The sequence below is a fragment of the Nerophis lumbriciformis genome, linkage group LG29 (genome assembly GCF_033978685.3).
Source record: "Nerophis lumbriciformis linkage group LG29, RoL_Nlum_v2.1, whole genome shotgun sequence".
Lineage (NCBI taxonomy): Eukaryota > Metazoa > Chordata > Actinopteri > Syngnathiformes > Syngnathidae > Nerophis > Nerophis lumbriciformis.
The window spans coordinates 34,265,349-34,283,910 of record NC_084576.2 but is presented as its reverse complement, the minus strand read 5'-3'; the positions used below and the strand labels follow the sequence as shown (position 1 = coordinate 34,283,910).

Below are 18,562 nucleotides of genomic sequence, written 5' to 3'. Positions count from 1 at the left end.
TACATCGCCAATTCCTCCGTGTCCGATCGAAAAATCTTGTCTGCACAAGGTGCAATTCGCGTAGTTTTCACCCTTTTTTTTTTTTTTTAATTAATGAAAAACCGTATTTTTTATCACTGCAACCGTAACCCGGAATAGGTTGATGAAAACCGTACTAATTACGGGAAAACCGGAGTAGTTGGCAGGTATGGTACTAGTATACCGTACAAGCCTAATGCATATTATTCTGCACCTGTTGAAGTTTTACCTTCATCTGTGTGTCCAGTAAGACTCTTCTCAGGGGATCTGCTTGGCTCCTCCTCCTCTGCTGGATTCTCTGGGCGACAGGATCATCTGCAGGAGGACCACGGGAGCAGAGTTGAGGGAGCAGCTGACACAAAGCAGGAACGTGCTCGAAGGACGCCTACCGTGGGTGATGGGTGTGCTGCATACAGGCGCCACATCCTCACGCCTCCTCTTCACAAAAGGAGTGCTGTGAAGATTTGGGGAGTCCATCACGTCCTCATCTTGGATGCGGGGAAAGGTGGGGCTGCCCAGTCTTTCCACAGAGAGTTCCGGTGACAAGGGTTCACTTTGGTTGCTGCTGGGATGATGCTGCCATGTCGGCAGCTCTGGAGACTCTGGAGAGCTGGTTGTGTGGTTCTCTTTAAGTCCATCCTCCTGGTCCAGGTGGACGGAACCTTCATGGGATGCTGGACTACATGGACTCCTTGTGGGAGAGAGGACTAGTGAGAGCTCATGCTTTCGTCTCCTTGGGGTTTGGTTGAGTTTTCCATGAGATGTGGAGGAGCTGGGAACATCCGACATGGATACTTTCTCCTTCTTCAGCAGATCTGCATGTCTGATCCCCTTCTGCAAGGTCTGGTACTGCCTCCTGGCTTCCAGCCACAGCTGCACGTCTTCCCCGCTTGGCGCACTTTTGCAGGGGAGCAGGATGACCTGCTGGTCCCCGGCCGAGGACTCACTCACGGGCCGTTCTTGACATCCTCGCCCTCTCTGCAGGGCCGGAGATGAGGCGTGGGCGGGGTGTGTCATGGCGGAGAAGGCCGTCTTCCAGAAGTGCAGACCCTCCATGCACAGTTCTCCGCTGAACTCTTTTAAGTCGTGGGCCAGCCTGGTGCCCACCGTGAGCTTACGACCACCAACATCCCTGAGGACGGACAAGAAGACAAGAACTTACTAACAAGTCACAGCTGTCAGAATGTTTTTAACCTCTTCAGGCCCAAGCTGTTTGTTTACATGCTTTTTTTAATTTCTCTTTGCTATTTGGGCTTATTATTACAATAAAAACTAACAATCATCTTTTCATATGATGTACTTAGTCCATAAGTACACAAACGTGTACATCATGTGTAGTGACATGCTAATTCTTATATTTCCAAATTCCATTGTATGTTATACTCTTCTGACACCACCAGATGGCAGTATAAGTGTCCACATAAGTGGCCATATGACCCCAATTCAGTAGTGTACACAATTTTGGAAATAAGAGGTAAAAGGTGCTGTCCACGCATGTGGCCACTAAGCCTTTAGAGGTTAGTTTGTTGACATGTTTTTCTTCCATTTGTGCATTTTTTTAGTAAAAGATAAATAAAAACAAATATTTTTTGTCTTTGCAATCCTTACAAAAGATCATTTTTCTAGTAAAACTCACAAAGATACATTATTCCAGGCATTTTTAGACATTTTGCATGTTTGGTTTAGGAGTTATGTTTATATAATTTTCATATTATGTCGTTTATACTGTCATATTGAGTAAAACAATACATTTTTGTCATTGCAAACCTTACAAAAGATAATTTTTCTTGTAAAACTCACAAATATACATTATTCCAGGTATTATTACACATTTTGCATGTTTGGTTTCAAAGTTAAGTTTGAATAATTTTGTATTGCTTTTTTCGCATTATATCAGGATTCTAAAAACATTACTGTCATATTGAGTAAAGAAATAATTTTTGTATTTGCAAACCTTACAAAAGCATATGTTTCTAGTAAAACTCACAAAGATACATTATTCCAGGCATTATTAGACATTTTGCATGTTTGGTTTAGGAGTTATGTTTAAATAACTGTCTTATTTAGTATGACAGTTATACTGTCATATTGAGTAAAACAAATATTTTTTGTCTTTGCAATCCTTACAAAAGATAATTTTTCTAGTAAAACTCACAAAGATACATTATTCCAGGCATTACTAGACATTTTGCATGTTTGGTTTAAAAGTTAAGTTTGAATCATTTTGTATTGCTTTTTTCGCATTATCTCAGGATTCTAAAAACATTACTGTCATATTGAGTAAAAAAATAATTTTTGTATTTGCAAACCTTACAACAGCATATGTTTCTAGTAAAACTCACAAAGATACATTATTTCAGGCATTATTAGACATTTTGCATGTTTGGTTTAGGAGTTATGTTTAAATAACTCTTATTTAGTATGACAGTTATACTGTCATGTTGAGTAAAAAACTAATTTTTGTATTTGCAAACCTTACAAAAGCATATGTTTCTAGTAAAACTCACAAGATACATTATTCCAGGTATTATTAGACATTTTGCATGTTTGGTTTTGGAGTTATGTTTAAATAACTGTCTTATTTAGGATGACAGTTAAACTGTCATATTGAGTAAAAAACTAATTTTTGTATTTGCAAACAAAAACACCTGATTCTAGTAAAACTCACATGGATACATTATTCCAGGCATTATTACACATTTTGCATGTTTGGTTTAAAAGTTATGTTTGAATAAATTTGTATTGTTTTTTTCGCATTATCTCAGGATTCTAAGAACATTACTGTCATATTGAGTAAAAAACTACTTTTTGTGTTTGCAAACCTTACAAAAACACCCGATTCTAGTAAAACACAAAAAGATACATTATTCCAGGCATTATTAGACATTTTGCATGTTTGGTTTAGGAGTTATGTTTAAATAACTGTCTTATTTAGTATGACAGTTATACTGTCATATTGAGTAAAACAAATATTTTTTGTCTTTGCAATCCTTACAAAAGATCATTTTTCTAGTAAAACTCACAAAGATACATTATTCCAGGCATTACTAGACATTTTGCATGTTTGGTTTAAAAGTTATGTTTGAATAATTTTTTATTGCTTTTTTCGCATTATCTCAGGATTCTAAGAACATTACGGTACTGTCATATTGAGTAAAAACTATTTTTTGTGTTTGCAAACCTTACAAAAGCATATGTTTCTAGTAAAACTCACAAAGATACATTATTCCAGGCATTTTTAGACATTTTGCATGTTTGGTTTAGGAGTTATGTTTATATAATTTTCATATTATGTCGTTTATACTGTCATATTGAGTAAAACAATACATTTTTGTCATTGCAAACCTTACAAAATATAATTTTTCTTGTAAAACTCACAAAGATACATTATTCCAGGTATTATTACACATTTTGCATGTTTGGTTTCAAAGTTAAGTTTGAATCATTTTGTATTGCTTTTTTCGCATTATCTCAGGATTCTAAAAACATTACTGTCATATTGAGTAAAAAAAATAATTTTTTGTACTTGCAAACCTTACAAAAGCATATGTTTCTAGTAAAACTCACAAAGATACATTATTTCAGGCATTTTGCATGTTTGGTTTAGGAGTTATGTTTAAATAACTCTTATTTAGTATGACAGTTATACTGTCATGTTGAGTAAAAAACTAATTTTTGTATTTGCAAACCTTACAAAAGCATATGTTTCTAGTAAAACTCACAAGATACATTATTCCAGGTATTATTAGACATTTTGCATGTTTGGTTTTGGAGTTATGTTTAAATAACTGTCTTATTTAGGATGACAGTTAAACTGTCATATTGAGTAAAAAACTAATTTTTGTATTTGCAAACAAAAACACCTGATTCTAGTAAAACTCACATGGATACATTATTCCAGGCATTATTACACATTTTGCATGTTTGGTTTAAAAGTTATGTTTGAATACATTTGTATTGTTTTTTTCGCATTATCTCAGGATTCTAAGAACATTACTGTCATATTGAGTAAAAAACTACTTTTTGTGTTTGCAAACCTTACAAAAACACCCGATTCTAGTAAAACACAAAAAGATACATTATTCCAGGCATTATTAGACATTTTGCATGTTTGGTTTAGGAGTTATGTTTAAATATTTAGTATGACAGTTATACTGTCATATTGAGTAAAACAAATATTTTTTGTCTTTGCAATCCTTACAAAAGATCATTTTTCTAGTAAAACTCACAAAGATACATTATTCCAGGCATTAATAGACATTTTGCATGTTTGGTTTAAAAGTTATGTTTGAATAATTTTTTATTGCTTTTTTCGCATTATCTCAGGATTCTAAGAACACTACTGTCATACTGAGTAAAAACTATTTTTTGTGTTTGCAAACCTTACAAAAGCATATGTTTCTAGTAAAACTCACAAAGATACATTATTTCAGGCATTTTTAGACATTTTGCATGTTTGGTTTAGGAGTTATGTTTATATAAATTTCATATTATGTCGTTTATACGGTCATATTGAGTAAAACAATACATTTTTGTCTTTGCAAACCTTACAAAAGATAATTTTTCTCGTAAAACTCACAAAGATACATTATTCCAGGTATTATTACACATTTTGCATGTTTGATTTCAAAGTTAAGTTTGAATAATTTTTTATTGCTTTTTTCGCATTATTTCAGGATTCTAAGAATATTACTGTCATATTGAGTAAAATACTGTTTTTTGTGTTTGCAAACCTCACAAAAGCATATGTTCCTAGTAAAACTCACATATATACATTATTCCAGGCATTATTAGACATTTTGCATGTTTGGTTTAAAAGTTATGTTTGAATAATTCTTTATTACTTTTTTCGCATTATCTCAGGATTCTAAGAACACTACTGTCATATTGAGTAAAATATTTTTTGTGTTTGCAAACATTTAAAAAAGCACATGTTTCTAGTAAAACTCACAAAGATACATTATTTCAGGCATTATTAGACATTTTGCATGTTTGGTTTAGGAGTTATGTTTAAATAACTGTCTTATTTAGTATGACAGTTATACTGTCATGTTGAGTAAAAAACTAATTTTTGTATTTGCAAACCTTACAAAAGCATATGTTTCTAGTAAAACTCACAAAGATACATTATTTCAGGCATTATTAGACATTTTGCATGTTTGGTTTAGGAGTTATGTTTAAATAACTGTCTTATTTAGTATGACAGTTATACTGTCATGTTGAGTAAAAAACTAATTTTTGTATTTGCAAACCTTACAAAAGCATATGTTTCTAGTAAAACTCACAAAGATACATTATTCCAGGCATTATTAGACATTTTGCATGTTTGGTTTAAAAGTTATGTTTAAATAACTGTCTTATTTAGGATGACAGTTAAACTATCATATTGAGTAAAAAACTAATTTTTGTATTTGCAAACAAAAACACCTGATTCTAGTAAAACTCACATGGATACATTATTCCAGGCATTATTACACATTTTGCATGTTTGGTTTCAAAGTTAAGTTTGAATAATTTTGTATTGCTTTTTTCGCATTATCTCAGGATTCTAAAAACATTACTGTCATATTGAGTAAAAAAACAATTTTTGTATTTGCAAACCTTACAAAAGCATATGTTTTTAGTAAAACTCACAAAGATACATTATTACAGGCATTATTAGACATTTTGCATGTTTGGTTTAGGAGTTATGTTTAAATAACTGTCTTATTTAGTATGACAGTTATACTGTCATATTGAGTAAAAAACTAATTTTTGTATTTGCAAACAAAAACACCTGATTCTAGTAAAACTCACATGGATACATTATTCCAGGCATTATTACACATTTTGCATGTTTGGTTTCAAAGTTAAGTTTGAATAATTTTGTATTGCTTTTTTCGCATTATCTCAGGATTCTAAGAACATTACTGTCATATTGAGTAAAAAACTACTTTTTGTGTTTGCAAACCTTACAAAAACACCCGATTCTAGTAAAACTCAAAAAGATACATTATTCCAGCCATTATTAGACATTTTGCATGTTTGGTTTAGGAGCTATGTTTGAATAACTGTCATAATATAGCTGAAAAGTAAACAATAGTTGCTGTGTGTTAAACATGAATAGATTCTCACATTGGTTTTCCAGGTGCATCGGAGGGGTCACTGCAGAAGGGCTCCTGAAAGGTGGCCTCTGATATCTCCAGGTCCTGCAAAGTGCTGAGGATCTCCTCCCTGCTCGGAGGGGACATGAGGGGCTTCAGAATGTGGGCTCCGCCTCCTCCTGGTCCCCGCAGCACCTGGCTGGCCCTCACCTGAGAGAAGGAGCTGACAGACCGAGGAGAGCTACTCGGCGTGGGGGATGTGAACCCGTCAATGCATTCCAGAAAGTCGCCTGTCGGAGACCCCTCGTGGCAAGCGAATGAGACGGAGCTCAGAGGCAACACGGGATCACAGGCTGAGAACAGCAGATCTTTTCTTTCACAGTGGAAGTCCTGAAAGGGGCTGAGGGTTTGGGCGTGGCCTGAAGACAAGTGGCCATCTCTGGGTTGGAACTTGTCAGAGTCAATGAAGGTGAGGTGGTTGGGTGGACCCTCCCCGTGGTCCCGTCTGTCCAGGATGTCAGCACTGGAGGGCTTGAACCTGTGCCATTCAAAGTCCTCCTCGGAACCTGGCAGCCAATCCGACTTCTTTTCGAAGCCCAGTGCCTGGGCAACAACGGCTTCCTGGTTGGCATCGCTCAAAAACTTCAGAGGTAAATGTTTGTCAGTCAGGACAAACTGAGTGCCGCTGTACGGGCTGGAGAATTGTGTCTGATCGATGGCGTTTATGTCAAAGGAACAGTTGTGTGGCAGTTCTGGGGACAGGCTGTCTTCTATCAGGTTGCAAGTGTCCATGTCCGGGTTGGACGGAAAGAGCAAGCAGTCATCCAACGTTATGTCCTCCTGCTTCACTGACAACGTAGGCCGAGTGTTGTTTGGCTTGCTTTTTCTTTTCCTGGGTTTGATATCCTTGGGCATTGAAGAAGTGGTGGCCAGTGGTTTCCTTGGAGTAGCTTTTCTTGATTTGGCTAGCTTTGTTATTGGAGCTGCGACAGTGGAATCCCCCGCCGGAGTTTGACCATGCTGACTCTTTTGGTAAAGTTTCCTGAGGACAGACAAGCTGCAGGGGGTCTGAGAGAGACCGGAAACCTGTCTGTCGGTTAAGCCTGACTGTGTGGAGGCTTTTGCTGATTGAGAGTTTTTACGGTCTTCTAGTGAGGTTGAACATGTTGACGCTTTGAAGTCCCCCGTGCCAGGTTCTACCTTTACAACAGTGGTCTGACAACTTTGCTGCTTTGTCTGAACCTGTGGTGACATATTTTGATTGGACTCTAAGATAGAAATCTTAGAGTCCTCGATTTTTGGTACAACTGTTGTCTGGTCTTGACTGTTACCTACCTTTTTTGACAGAGATGAATCCTCTTCGGGGAAAAGTACCTTTGATATATCTTTCCTGGTATTGTGATGTTTAGGATCCATTGACTTCCTTTTGTTTGCCCATCTGGGTTTTGGGGTGTTTGCTGTGCTGTTTATTTTTTCATCCGTCCCGACAGCTTTCCTTCCCCGTCTTGGATTAGCCTTTTTGATTTGTGATTCCTGGTTTTTTGGATTTTCTCCTAGGGTCTTTGTTGCAGACTTTTTCTTGAGGTTCCTTTTAGAATCTGTTGATGTCTTAGGTTTGGACGTTTTACACCTTTTGGTTGCAAACAGTGGCATTTGATGAGAAAAACTAAGACACGGATCACTGTGTGGGTTTATTAGTTGCTTTGAAGTCGTCCGGGCCATGACGGGGTCTGTTGGAGACCAGCAGCGAGGGGGAGTTGAGTCTGTTGGGCTTTGTGCACTGTCAGAGAGATAGCCTAGCTCCAACATAACATCGGTATAATCACGGTTCTGGTCATCTGCATGCTCACAGTAACATGGTCGAGGAGGGGGTAAGGAGGGTAAACCTTGACTCCTCCGAGATCCCTTTTTTCTTTTGACCTTTTCATCCGATCCAGATTGACATTTGGAGGAGTTGTTTACAGTACTTTTATTTGTAGAGTTGACTTTCGACTTCCGTTTCTGCAGTTTTTTTGCTTTTGCCTCCACGACCGGGAACTCGACTGCGGTAGACTCTGGAATCTTTGGCCAGAAATCCTTCAGAGGAGCCAATTTATTGTACTCATCCAACTTCTCCTCCGTCAGTGTTACCCTCTGCTCCTCTGCGTTGACCTTACACATTTTCACCAACATGTTTTTCTGTCCTTTGAACCTGTTGATAATGATGTACTTGACGATGACGGGGGGTTCCTTCTTACGCCGTTTCTGGTATTTTAGGTCATGCCCACTACGGACGTTGCACCCTTTGAGACGTTCTTTCACAGTGGATTGGCTTTTAGAGCGGGCAGTACCTACGTAGTCTCCGTCCTCGCTGTCGTATAACATCTTCCGTTTAGTCCTCAGAGTGTATTTACTCCCAGGCAGGGATGAGGGGTTTGTACAACTGGTTGTGGTGGCTAAATCTTGCAGGAGACTCAAACTGTCTTCTTTAGTGTCCTCTGAGAAACTGAGAGCTGGGTCAGTGTCCGTGGAAGTGGGCACAGGAAGCTGTTCGGCCGCTTTGTTTACAAATCTCTCCCCGATTTCTGTGAGCGATTGTCCCTCTTGGACCGGCTCGTCCGAGATGGACTCTTTTGCGAAATCCTCCTCACAAACTAACATTTCTGTGTCACCAATGCCGGGGTGATCGGGAGTGACAGAGGTGCAGCCCATGCTAATCTGGCTATCGGAGGTGGAGCTGTCATCTATGTTTAACTTGTTTCTCAGGCCTGACGGTCTCTTTTGACCGACTTTTAGCCTTGACCTGTGATTTTGCAACTGCTCCGGCTCAGGGAGCTTTTTGCTGAACGATTTCTTTCTATTTAGGCAGTTCGAGAGAATGACGCTCGGGAAAAACTTGTAGTGTGCTTCCTGCTGGCCGACGACGGTCTTTTCCGTTTTGTTTTTCTGATAGTCCTCGTACCTTATTTTCAGCTCACCCACATCTCCTTCTTCGCTGTCTTGACTTTTCTCCCCCTTGTGAAAAACGTCCTCTTGTAGCGCTGATGGGGCCGAGGGAATACTGGGGCTATTTCTGTCCATCTGGCTAAGTTCCAGGTCTGCCTTGGTGGAGCAGTTCCTCAGCTCGGAGTAGCAGAGAGAGAAGGCTCTGTGGTTCTGAAGGATCGACAGACAGTTGGTTTCTACATTCGTCATGCTGCTGTAATTCTTTCTTCTTTTGGTGATCTTACTGTTGCTGAATTGGAAACTGTTAATATCCGCGTTATCCAGAGCTAAAGATGCTTTCCGAATGTCCTCTTTGTCACCACAGACGGCCTGCACCTCCGGGTGACTGATTGTCTTGCAGGGGATCGGGTGTTTGACGGGGGGGATGTACGGGATTTCTTTATTGACCTTTAAGCCCGCGGAACATTCACTACTGCTGTCTTGACGGCTCTTAGGCTGAAAGTGCTTGTCGAGTGGTTGCTCCGTGTCCAGCACATGAACCGGTCGGTGCTCTGGGAGCTTACATTCCAGAAAGATCTTAGCTGTTGAAGGGGGTTCAAGATGGCCAATCTCTCCAGGGAAGGGATTCCTTTTCACTATTATCTTCTCCGTGACTATGAGAGAAGACTGAGTCCGAGAGCCACTCTCTGTTAAGGAGGAATCTAGGAATGGAAACAGAAAGAGAAGTCTGTCTTTAGAATTTTCTTAATTGCATGTTAACTTGTATTAGCAGTAGGGCTGCAGCTAACGATTATTTTTCTATCGATTAATCTATAGATTATTTTTTCGATTAATCGGTTAATCTATAGATTATTTTTTTCGATTAATCTATAGATTATTTTTCCTTTTAACGATTATTTTTTTTATTTAAAATGAAGAGGAAAAAATAAATGTAGGCCAGTTTTTTCAAAAGGCATGGCTTTTATTTACAAAAAAAAAAGTATGGCCACTCAGTCAACATTGACAACAACATGACAAAATATTCTGTAACAATGTAAACATTTAAAACTTTTAACATTTAACAAAATTAAAAGTAGCTTATTTGCTTTTTAATGTGCAAATATAAAAGTAAACATCCAGTGCAAATCTTAATATTCTGCAATAGTATAAGCATTTCAAAAGTAAAAGTATTGCTTATTTTGCTTTAAAATGTGCAAAAATAAAGATAAACATCCAATACAAAAAAGTGCAAAACGGAAATATTCTGTAACAAGTGTAAACATTTCAACAAAAGTAAAAGTATTGCTTATTTGCTAAAATGTGCAAAAATAAAGCTAAACATCCAATACAAAAAAGTGTACAGTGTAAACATTTCAACAAAAGTAAAAGTATTGCTTATTTTGCTTAATAACACAACAATGATAGTATGATTAAAGTGAAAGTTAATTGTTGGTTTGTACATAGTATATGTAACTGTTAATGTTGTAAAAGGTATTTGCACAACTAATTAACGTTAGCGTTTGTGACACGTCTTGTGCCGTGGGGTTCTTTCAGGACCGACAGACTGAACGCCAGACGGCTTTGCCAGGTTTACAATCTTTTAATTTTACACAAAGTCTTTTCTCTTCCAACTCTTTTCTCTTTCTTTCCTCGCTTTTCAGCTCCTCTTCCTCGCTCGCTCGTCGTCCCCTGTCTCTTGCGGCGTCGCTCCCGGCGCGCCCCGCCTCGCCGCTCGCTCGTCGCCGCCGCCGCCGCCTCTCCACAGCGTTAAAGAGGAGCGCGTCTTTGTAAACACTGAACAGGCACGCCAAACGCGCCTCTCAGAGCAAACGGTGCTTTAGTTTATGAATTTACAATGCAGATACAAATGACACATTCATGTTTTTGTGTAATGATGACAACGTATACGCACGCGGACGATTGACTAGTTGATGGTGATGGCAAGAACGCTGTCGGGGGTTTTCTTTTCAAATGTTCGTTCATAGCCGTTGTGCTGCTATGATAGGCCATTTCCGCTCGACACAGTGTGCATACAACAACATTATTAGGCCGTTTATTGAAATACTCCCACACTTTTGACGACTTTTGGCGTGCTTTTTTCCCCTCGCTCGCATCGTCTGCTTTGCGCTCCGCCATGACAGTAGTGTGACGTAAATATGCGACGCGCCGACGCACAAAAACGGCGTCGACGTATTTACGTAACCGATGACGTCGACTACGTCGACGCGTCGTTTCAGCCTTAATTAGCAGTTCATCTCAGAAGATTTTTGAGTCATTACAAATCTCTCTCGACAAGGGGTTGACAAAGCAAAACAAAAACTGACCAGACTTCAAACGAGGAACAAAAGGAAGAAATTGGAGGATCATTAAAAGCAGGGGTGTCCTGATACACCTTTTTCTTTTCAGATTGAATATTGATATTGCAGCCTTGAGTGTTGGCTGAGACCGATAACAATCCCATGCTATATCAACACAGATCATAACGACTTGGATTATTAGGGCCCGCATGGGCCCAAAGGGAGTCCTTATACAATGGGACATAAGGACCTATTGAATTTGTAAGGTTTTATTATTCTTTATTCTTCCGCCGCCACTTTAAACTGTAATTTGACCCACTTAACATGCTTCAAAACTCACCATATTTGACCCACACACCTGCGAAAATTGCCTTTTAAAAAAAAAAACCAAACCACAAAACTCAAAATTGCGCTCTAGCGCCCCCTACGAAAAAAAAAAAACTAGACTGCTTGTAACTCCCACTAGGAAGGTCGGAGAGACATGAAACAAAAACATTTATGTAGGTCTGACTTAGACCTAGATTTCATAATAGTATATTCTCGGGCAAAAATCAACAGGAAGTTGGCAATTCCCCCTTCAAGACAAAAAAGTACTAAAAACAGTCACTTTTGCCTCTCTGAGCTGTAATTTAATAATAATAATAATAATAACTGGGATTTATATAGCGCTTTTCTAAGTACCCAAAGTCGCTTTACATGTAGAACCCATCATTCATTCACACCTGGTGGTGGTAAGCTACTTTCATAGCCACAGCTGCCCTGGGGTAGACTGACGGAAGCGTGGCTGCAATTTGCGCCAACGGCCCCTCCGACCACCACCTATCATTCATCATTCAATTCACCGGTGTGAGTGGCACCGGGGGCAAAGGGTGAAGTGTCCTGCCCAAGGACACAACGGCAGCGATTTTGGATGGTAAGAGGCGGGGAGCGAACCTGCAACCCTCAGGTTTCTGGCACGGTTGCTCTACCCACTACGCCATGCCGCCCCAATTTGACCCCCTTAACATGCTTCAAAACTCACCGAACTGAACACACACATCAGGACTGGCAAAATTTGTGATCCAATAAAAAAACCTAACCCCAAATCTAAAAATTGTGCTCTACCGCAATTTTTTTATAAAACGCAGAAAAAACTGCTCCTCGGAAGAAAAAAATGACAAAACTGCCTGTAACTCCCACTGGGAAAGTCGGAGAGACATGAAACAAAAATCTCTATGTAGGTCTCACTTAGACCTACATTTCATAAATTGACAACCCCCAGCAAAAATCAACAGGAAGTTTGCTATTCCCCCTTCAAAACAAATTTTTTGTAAAAACCGGTCACCTTCCTTCACCCACGGGGAGGGTCTGAGCGCCTTTGTCGTTTCGGCTTCAAACTAATACAGGAGAGAGATTAAACCCTTGTGTATAAAATAACAGAACAGCGTTTTTAATACCTGCTCCGGTTTTGATTTTATGACCCTTCAAAGACCCGCTGCGCTGATGCTGCTGCGCTGCTGTTTTTTTAAGATGGCTGCTTAAAAGCAGGAAGCACCAACGTGCCCACACAATGCAGACAAGGTAGGTACACTAGACAAAAGTCTTGGGACACTTCAGACTAAAAGAAGACAAAAGTATTGGGACACTTAGGACTAGCACCTGCCAAATACGCGGGCCCGAACAACGCTGCTTGCAGCTTTAATTATTCTTTATTCTTCCGCCGCCACTTTAAACTGTAATTTGACCCACTTAACATGCTTCAAAACTCACCATATTTGACCCACACATCAGGACCTGCGAAAATTGCCTTTTAAAAAAAAAAAAACGAACCACAAAACTCAAAATTACGCTCTAGCGCCCCCTACGAAAAAAAAAACAACTAGACTGCCTGTAACTCCCACTAGGAAGGTCGGAGAGACATGAAACAAAAACCTTTATGTAGGTGTGACTTAGACCTAGATTTCATAATAGTATATTCTCCGGCAATAATCAACAGGAAGTTGGCAATTCCCCCTTCAAGACAAAAAAGTACTAAAAACAGTCACTTTTGCCTCTTTGAGCTGTAATTTGACCCCCTTAACATGCTTCAAAACTCACCGAACTGAACACACACATCAGGACTGGCAAATCTCAAAATTGTGCTCTAGCGCAATTTTTTAATGAAACGCACAAAAAACTGCTCCTCGGATGAAAAAACTGACAAAACTGCCTGTAACTCTCCCTGGGAAGGTCGGAGAGACATGAAACAAAAACCTCTATGTAGGTCTCACTTAGACCTACATTTCATAAATTGACAACCCCCAGCAAAAATCAACAGGAAGCTTGCTATTCCCCCTTCAAAACAAATTTTTTGTAAAAACCGGTCACCTTCCTTCACCCATCTATGTAGGTCTCACTTAGACCTACATTTCATAAATTGACAACCCCCAGCAAAAATCAACAGGAAGTTTGCTATTCCCCCTTCAAAACAAATTTTTTGTAAAAAACCGGTCACCTTCCTTCACCCACGGGGAAGGTCTGAGCGCGTTTGTCGTTTCGGCTTCAAACTAACACAGGAGAGAGATTAAACCCTTGTGTATAACATAACAGAACAGCGTTTTTAATACCTGCTCCGGTTTTGATTTTATGACCCTTCAAAGACCCGCTGCGCTGATGCTGCTGCGCTGCTGTTTTTTTAAGATGGCTGCTTAAAAGCAGGAAGCACCAACGTGCCCACACAATGCAGACAAGGTAGGTACACTAGACAAAAGTCTTGGGACACTTCAGACTAAAAGTAGACAAAAGTATTGGGACACTTAGGACTAGCACCTGCCAAATACGCGGGCCCGACCAATGCTGCTTGCAGCTTTAATTTATTTTGTGTCTTTATAGGACTTTTTTTTAAGACCATAATAAACTAAATGAGGTGTGAATTCTCCAATGCTGAAATTGAAGTGAAATACTGACAGAATGTAGTATGAATGTAAGAATAGTTTGAATGTTAAAGAGTTTGAATTTACAGGAAAATCGGAACTTGGGAAAGTGTTAGTTTGAATGTCCAGGATGAATGGAATGTGTTGACTGGCAAACACGATAGTCCAGGATATCACTCACCCACTACACCAATACATCATCCCACTACCATCAGGGCGCAAATACAGAACCATCAAATTCCAGAGGGCCCGCCTCAGGAAAAGCCGTATCCCTGCAGCTATAGCCGCCCTTAACAACAGGCCTGCCTGACAAGCCTGTAAATGTGTTGGTCATGTATGATGTCTTTTTGTTATTTTTGTTTTGTGATGTGTAATGTCTATTGTTCAAATGTACGGCAGTGAAAATGAAATTCCCCAAGGGGATCAATAAATCTAAATAGGTTGAAAAATGTAGGAATGTGTGCAACGTGGAAAATTGTCCCATTCATTTCAATGGGAACTTCCTGGAAATTTTGGAAAAAGCTGGATTTTTTTTTTTTTTAATGACTAAGCATGCATGTCCTGAATGAGATGAATTGGTTGGTCTTGGAATTGTTTAAATCGGTCATGAAACAACAGTTTTTTAAGTGAAAAATGGTATTACGGAATTTCGGGAAAACTGGGAGTTTTTCAAGTTCTTAAACCAACTTGTTTTTTTTTTGTCCTGACTAAGAGGAATGTTTCGACGGTGGAACGGTTGAAACGGGTTGAAAAATGTGAAAGGAGTCATCGCACTAAAAAAGGTTGGAAATGAGGTTAGAAAAACATTTGTTGAACGTGGAAAAATGGTTGTTTGAATTTCCAGGATTAGTTGAATGTGTTGAAGGTATAAAGGTTTGAATCGGTTAAAAAATGTGGGAATTGTGTAAATTAGAAAAATGGATCATTCATTTTGAATGGAAAAAAATTCCCTAAAAACTGGGAATTCCAGGAAATCCGGGAATTTTTTTTTGTAATTGTTGAAAGAGAGCACACAATTCCTGAACAGGTTGAATTGGTTGGTCTTGGAATTGTTTAAATCGGTCATGAAATGTTGAAGTAGTAACAGTTTTTTTAAGTGAAAAATGGTATTACGGAATTTCGGGAAAACCGGGAGTTTTTCAAGTTCTTAAACCAACTTGTTTTTTTTTTGTCCTGACTAAGAGGAATGTTTCGACGGTGGAACGGTTGAAACGGGTTGAAAAATGTGAAAGGAGTCATCGCACTAAAAAAGGTTGGAAATAAGGTTAGAAAAAAACAGGAATTCCTGGAAATTTGTTGAACGTGGAAAAATGGTTGTTTGAATTTCCAGGATTAACTGAATGTGTTGAAGGTATAAAGGTTTGAATCGGTTAAAAAATGTGGGAATTGTGTAAATTAGAAAAATGGATCATTCATTTTGAATGGAAAAAAATTCCCTAAAAACTGGGAATTCCAGGAAATCCGGGAATTTTTTTTTGTAATTGTTGAAAGAGAGCACACAATTCCTGAACAGGTTGAATTGGTTGGTCTTGGAATTGTTTAAATCGGTCATGAAATGTTGAAGTAGTAACAGTTTTTTTAAGTGAAAAATGGTATTACGGAATTTCGGGAAAACCGGGAGTTTTTCAAGTTCTTAAACCAACTTGTTTTTTTTTTGTCCTGACTAAGAGGAATGTTTCGACGGTGGAACGGTTGAAACGGGTTGAAAAATGTGAAAGGAGTCATCGCACTAAAAAAGGTTGGAAATAAGGTTAGAAAAAAACAGGAATTCCTGGAAATTTGTTGAACGTGGAAAAATGGTTGTTTGAATTTCCAGAATTAACTGAATATGTTGAAGGTATAAAGGTTTGAATCGGTTAAAAAATGTGGGAATTGTGTAAATTAGAAAAATGGATCATTCATTTTGAATGGAAAAAAATTCCCTAAAAACTGGGAATTCCAGGAAATCCGGGAATTTTTTTTTGTAATTGTTGAAAGAGAGCACACAATTCCTGAACAGGTTGAATTGGTTGGTCTTGGAATTGTTTAAATCGGTCATGAAATGTTGAAGTAGTAACAGTTTTTTTAAGTGAAAAATGGTATTACGGAATTTCGGGAAAACCGGGAGTTTTTCAAGTTCTTAAACCAACTTGTTTTTTTTTTGTCCTGACTAAGAGGAATGTTTCGACGGTGGAACGGTTGAAACGGGTTGAAAAATGTGAAAGGAGTCGTCGCACTAAAAAAGGTTGGAAATAAGGTTAGAAAAAAACAGGAATTCCTGGAAATTTGTTGAACGTGGAAAAATGGTTGTTTGAATTTCCAGGATTAATTGAATGTGTTGAAGGTATAAAGGTTTGAATCGGTAAAAAAATGTGCGAATTGTGTAAATTAGAAAAATGGATCATTCATTTTGAATGGAAAAAAATTCCCTAAAAACTGGGAATTCCAGAAAATCCGGGAATTTTTTTTTTGTAATTGTTGAAAGAGACCACACAATTCCTGAACAGGTTGAATATTTTGAAGTTGGAAGGGTTTGTGGGAATTGTGGATCTTGGAAAAATGTCCCATTCTTTTCAATGGGAATTTCATTGAAATTTGGGGATTTCGGGAAAACTGGGAGTTTTTCAAGTTCTTAAACCAACTTGGGGTTTTTTTGTCCTGACTAAGAGGAATGTTTCGACGGTGGAACGGTTGAAACGGGTTGAAAAATGTGAAAGGAGTCGTCGCACTAAAAAAGGTTGGAAATAAGGTTAGAAAAAAACAGGAATTCCTGGAAATTTGTTGAACGTGGAAAAATGGTTGTTTGAATTTCCAGGATTAATTGAATGTGTTGAAGGTATAAAGGTTTGAATCGGTTAAAAAATGTGCGAATTGTGTAAATTAGAAAAATGGATCATTCATTTTGAATGGAAAAAAATTCCCTAAAAACTGGGAATTCCAGGAAATCCGGGAATTTTTTTTTTGTAATTGTTGAAAGAGACCACACAATTCCTGAACAGGTTGAATATTTTGAAGTTGGAAGGGTTTGTGGGAATTGTGGATCTTGGAAAAATGTCCCATTCTTTTCAATGGGAATTTCATTGAAATTTGGGGATTTCGGGAAAACTGGGAGTTTTTCAAGTTCTTAAACCAACTTGTTTTTTTTGGTCCTGACTAAGAGGAATGTTTCGACGGTGGAACGGTTGAAACGGGTTGAAAAATGTGAAAGGAGTCGTCGCACTAAAAAAGGTTGGAAATAAGGTTAGAAAAAAACAGGAATTCCTGGAAATTTGTTGAACGTGGAAAAATGGTTGTTTGAATTTCCAGGATTAATTGAATGTGTTGAAGGTATAAAGGTTTGAATCGGTAAAAAAATGTGCGAATTGTGTAAATTAGAAAAATGGATCATTCATTTTGAATGGAAAAAAATTCCCTAAAAACTGGGAATTCCAGAAAATCCGGGAATTTTTTTTTTGTAATTGTTGAAAGAGACCACACAATTCCTGAACAGGTTGAATATTTTGAAGTTGGAAGGGTTTGTGGGAATTGTGGATCTTGGAAAAATGTCCCATTCTTTTCAATGGGAATTTCATTGAAATTTGGGGATTTCGGGAAAACTGGGAGTTTTTCAAGTTCTTAAACCAACTTGGGTTTTTTTTGTCCTGACTAAGAGGAATGTTTCGACGGTGGAACGGTTGAAACGGGTTGAAAAATGTGAAAGGAGTCGTCGCACTAAAAAAGGTTGGAAATAAGGTTAGAAAAAAACAGGAATTCCTGGAAATTTGTTGAACGTGGAAAAATGGTTGTTTGAATTTCCAGGATTAATTGAATGTGTTGAAGGTAAAAAATGTTTGAATCGGTTAAAAAATGTGCGAATTGTGTAAATTAGAAAAATGGATCATTCATTTTGAATGGAAAAAAATTCCCTAAAAACTGGGAATTCCAGGAAATCCGGGAATTTTTTTTTGTAATTGTTGAAAGAGAGCACACAATTCCTGAACAGGTTGAATATTTTGAAGTTGGAAGGGTTTGTGGGAATTGTGGATCTTGGAAAAATGTCCCATTCTTTTCAATGGGAATTTCATTGAAATTTGGGGATTTCGGGAAAACTGGGAGTTTTTCAAGTTCTTAAACCAACTTGGGTTTTTTTTGTCCTGACTAAGAGGAATGTTTCGACGGTGGAACGGTTGAAACGGGTTGAAAAATGTGAAAGGAGTCGTCGCACGAAAAAAGGTTGGAAATGAGGTTAGAAAAAAATTTGTTGAACGTGGAAAAATGGTTGTTTGAATTTCCAGGATTAATTGAATGTGTTGAAGGTATAAAGGTTTGAATCGGTTAAAAAATGTGGGAATTGTGTAAATTAGAAAAATGGATCATTCATTTTGAATGGAAAAAAATTCCCTAAAAACTG

General features: G+C 38.3%; 1 protein-coding gene across 1 annotated transcript in view; it reads right to left on the bottom strand.

Annotated features, from left to right (window-relative positions):
* rev3l (REV3 like, DNA directed polymerase zeta catalytic subunit) overlaps positions 1 to 18,562 on the bottom strand; it is a 186,480-nt gene that overhangs the window by 62,179 nt on the left and 105,739 nt on the right. The window contains exons 13-15 of the mRNA XM_061924449.1: positions 6,133 to 9,727; positions 408 to 1,150; positions 248 to 333 (exon numbers count right to left, since the gene is read on the bottom strand). Of these exons, the coding sequence (XP_061780433.1) occupies positions 248 to 333; positions 408 to 1,150; positions 6,133 to 9,727 (4,424 nt within the window). The remainder of the gene's footprint in view (positions 1 to 247; positions 334 to 407; positions 1,151 to 6,132; positions 9,728 to 18,562) is intronic.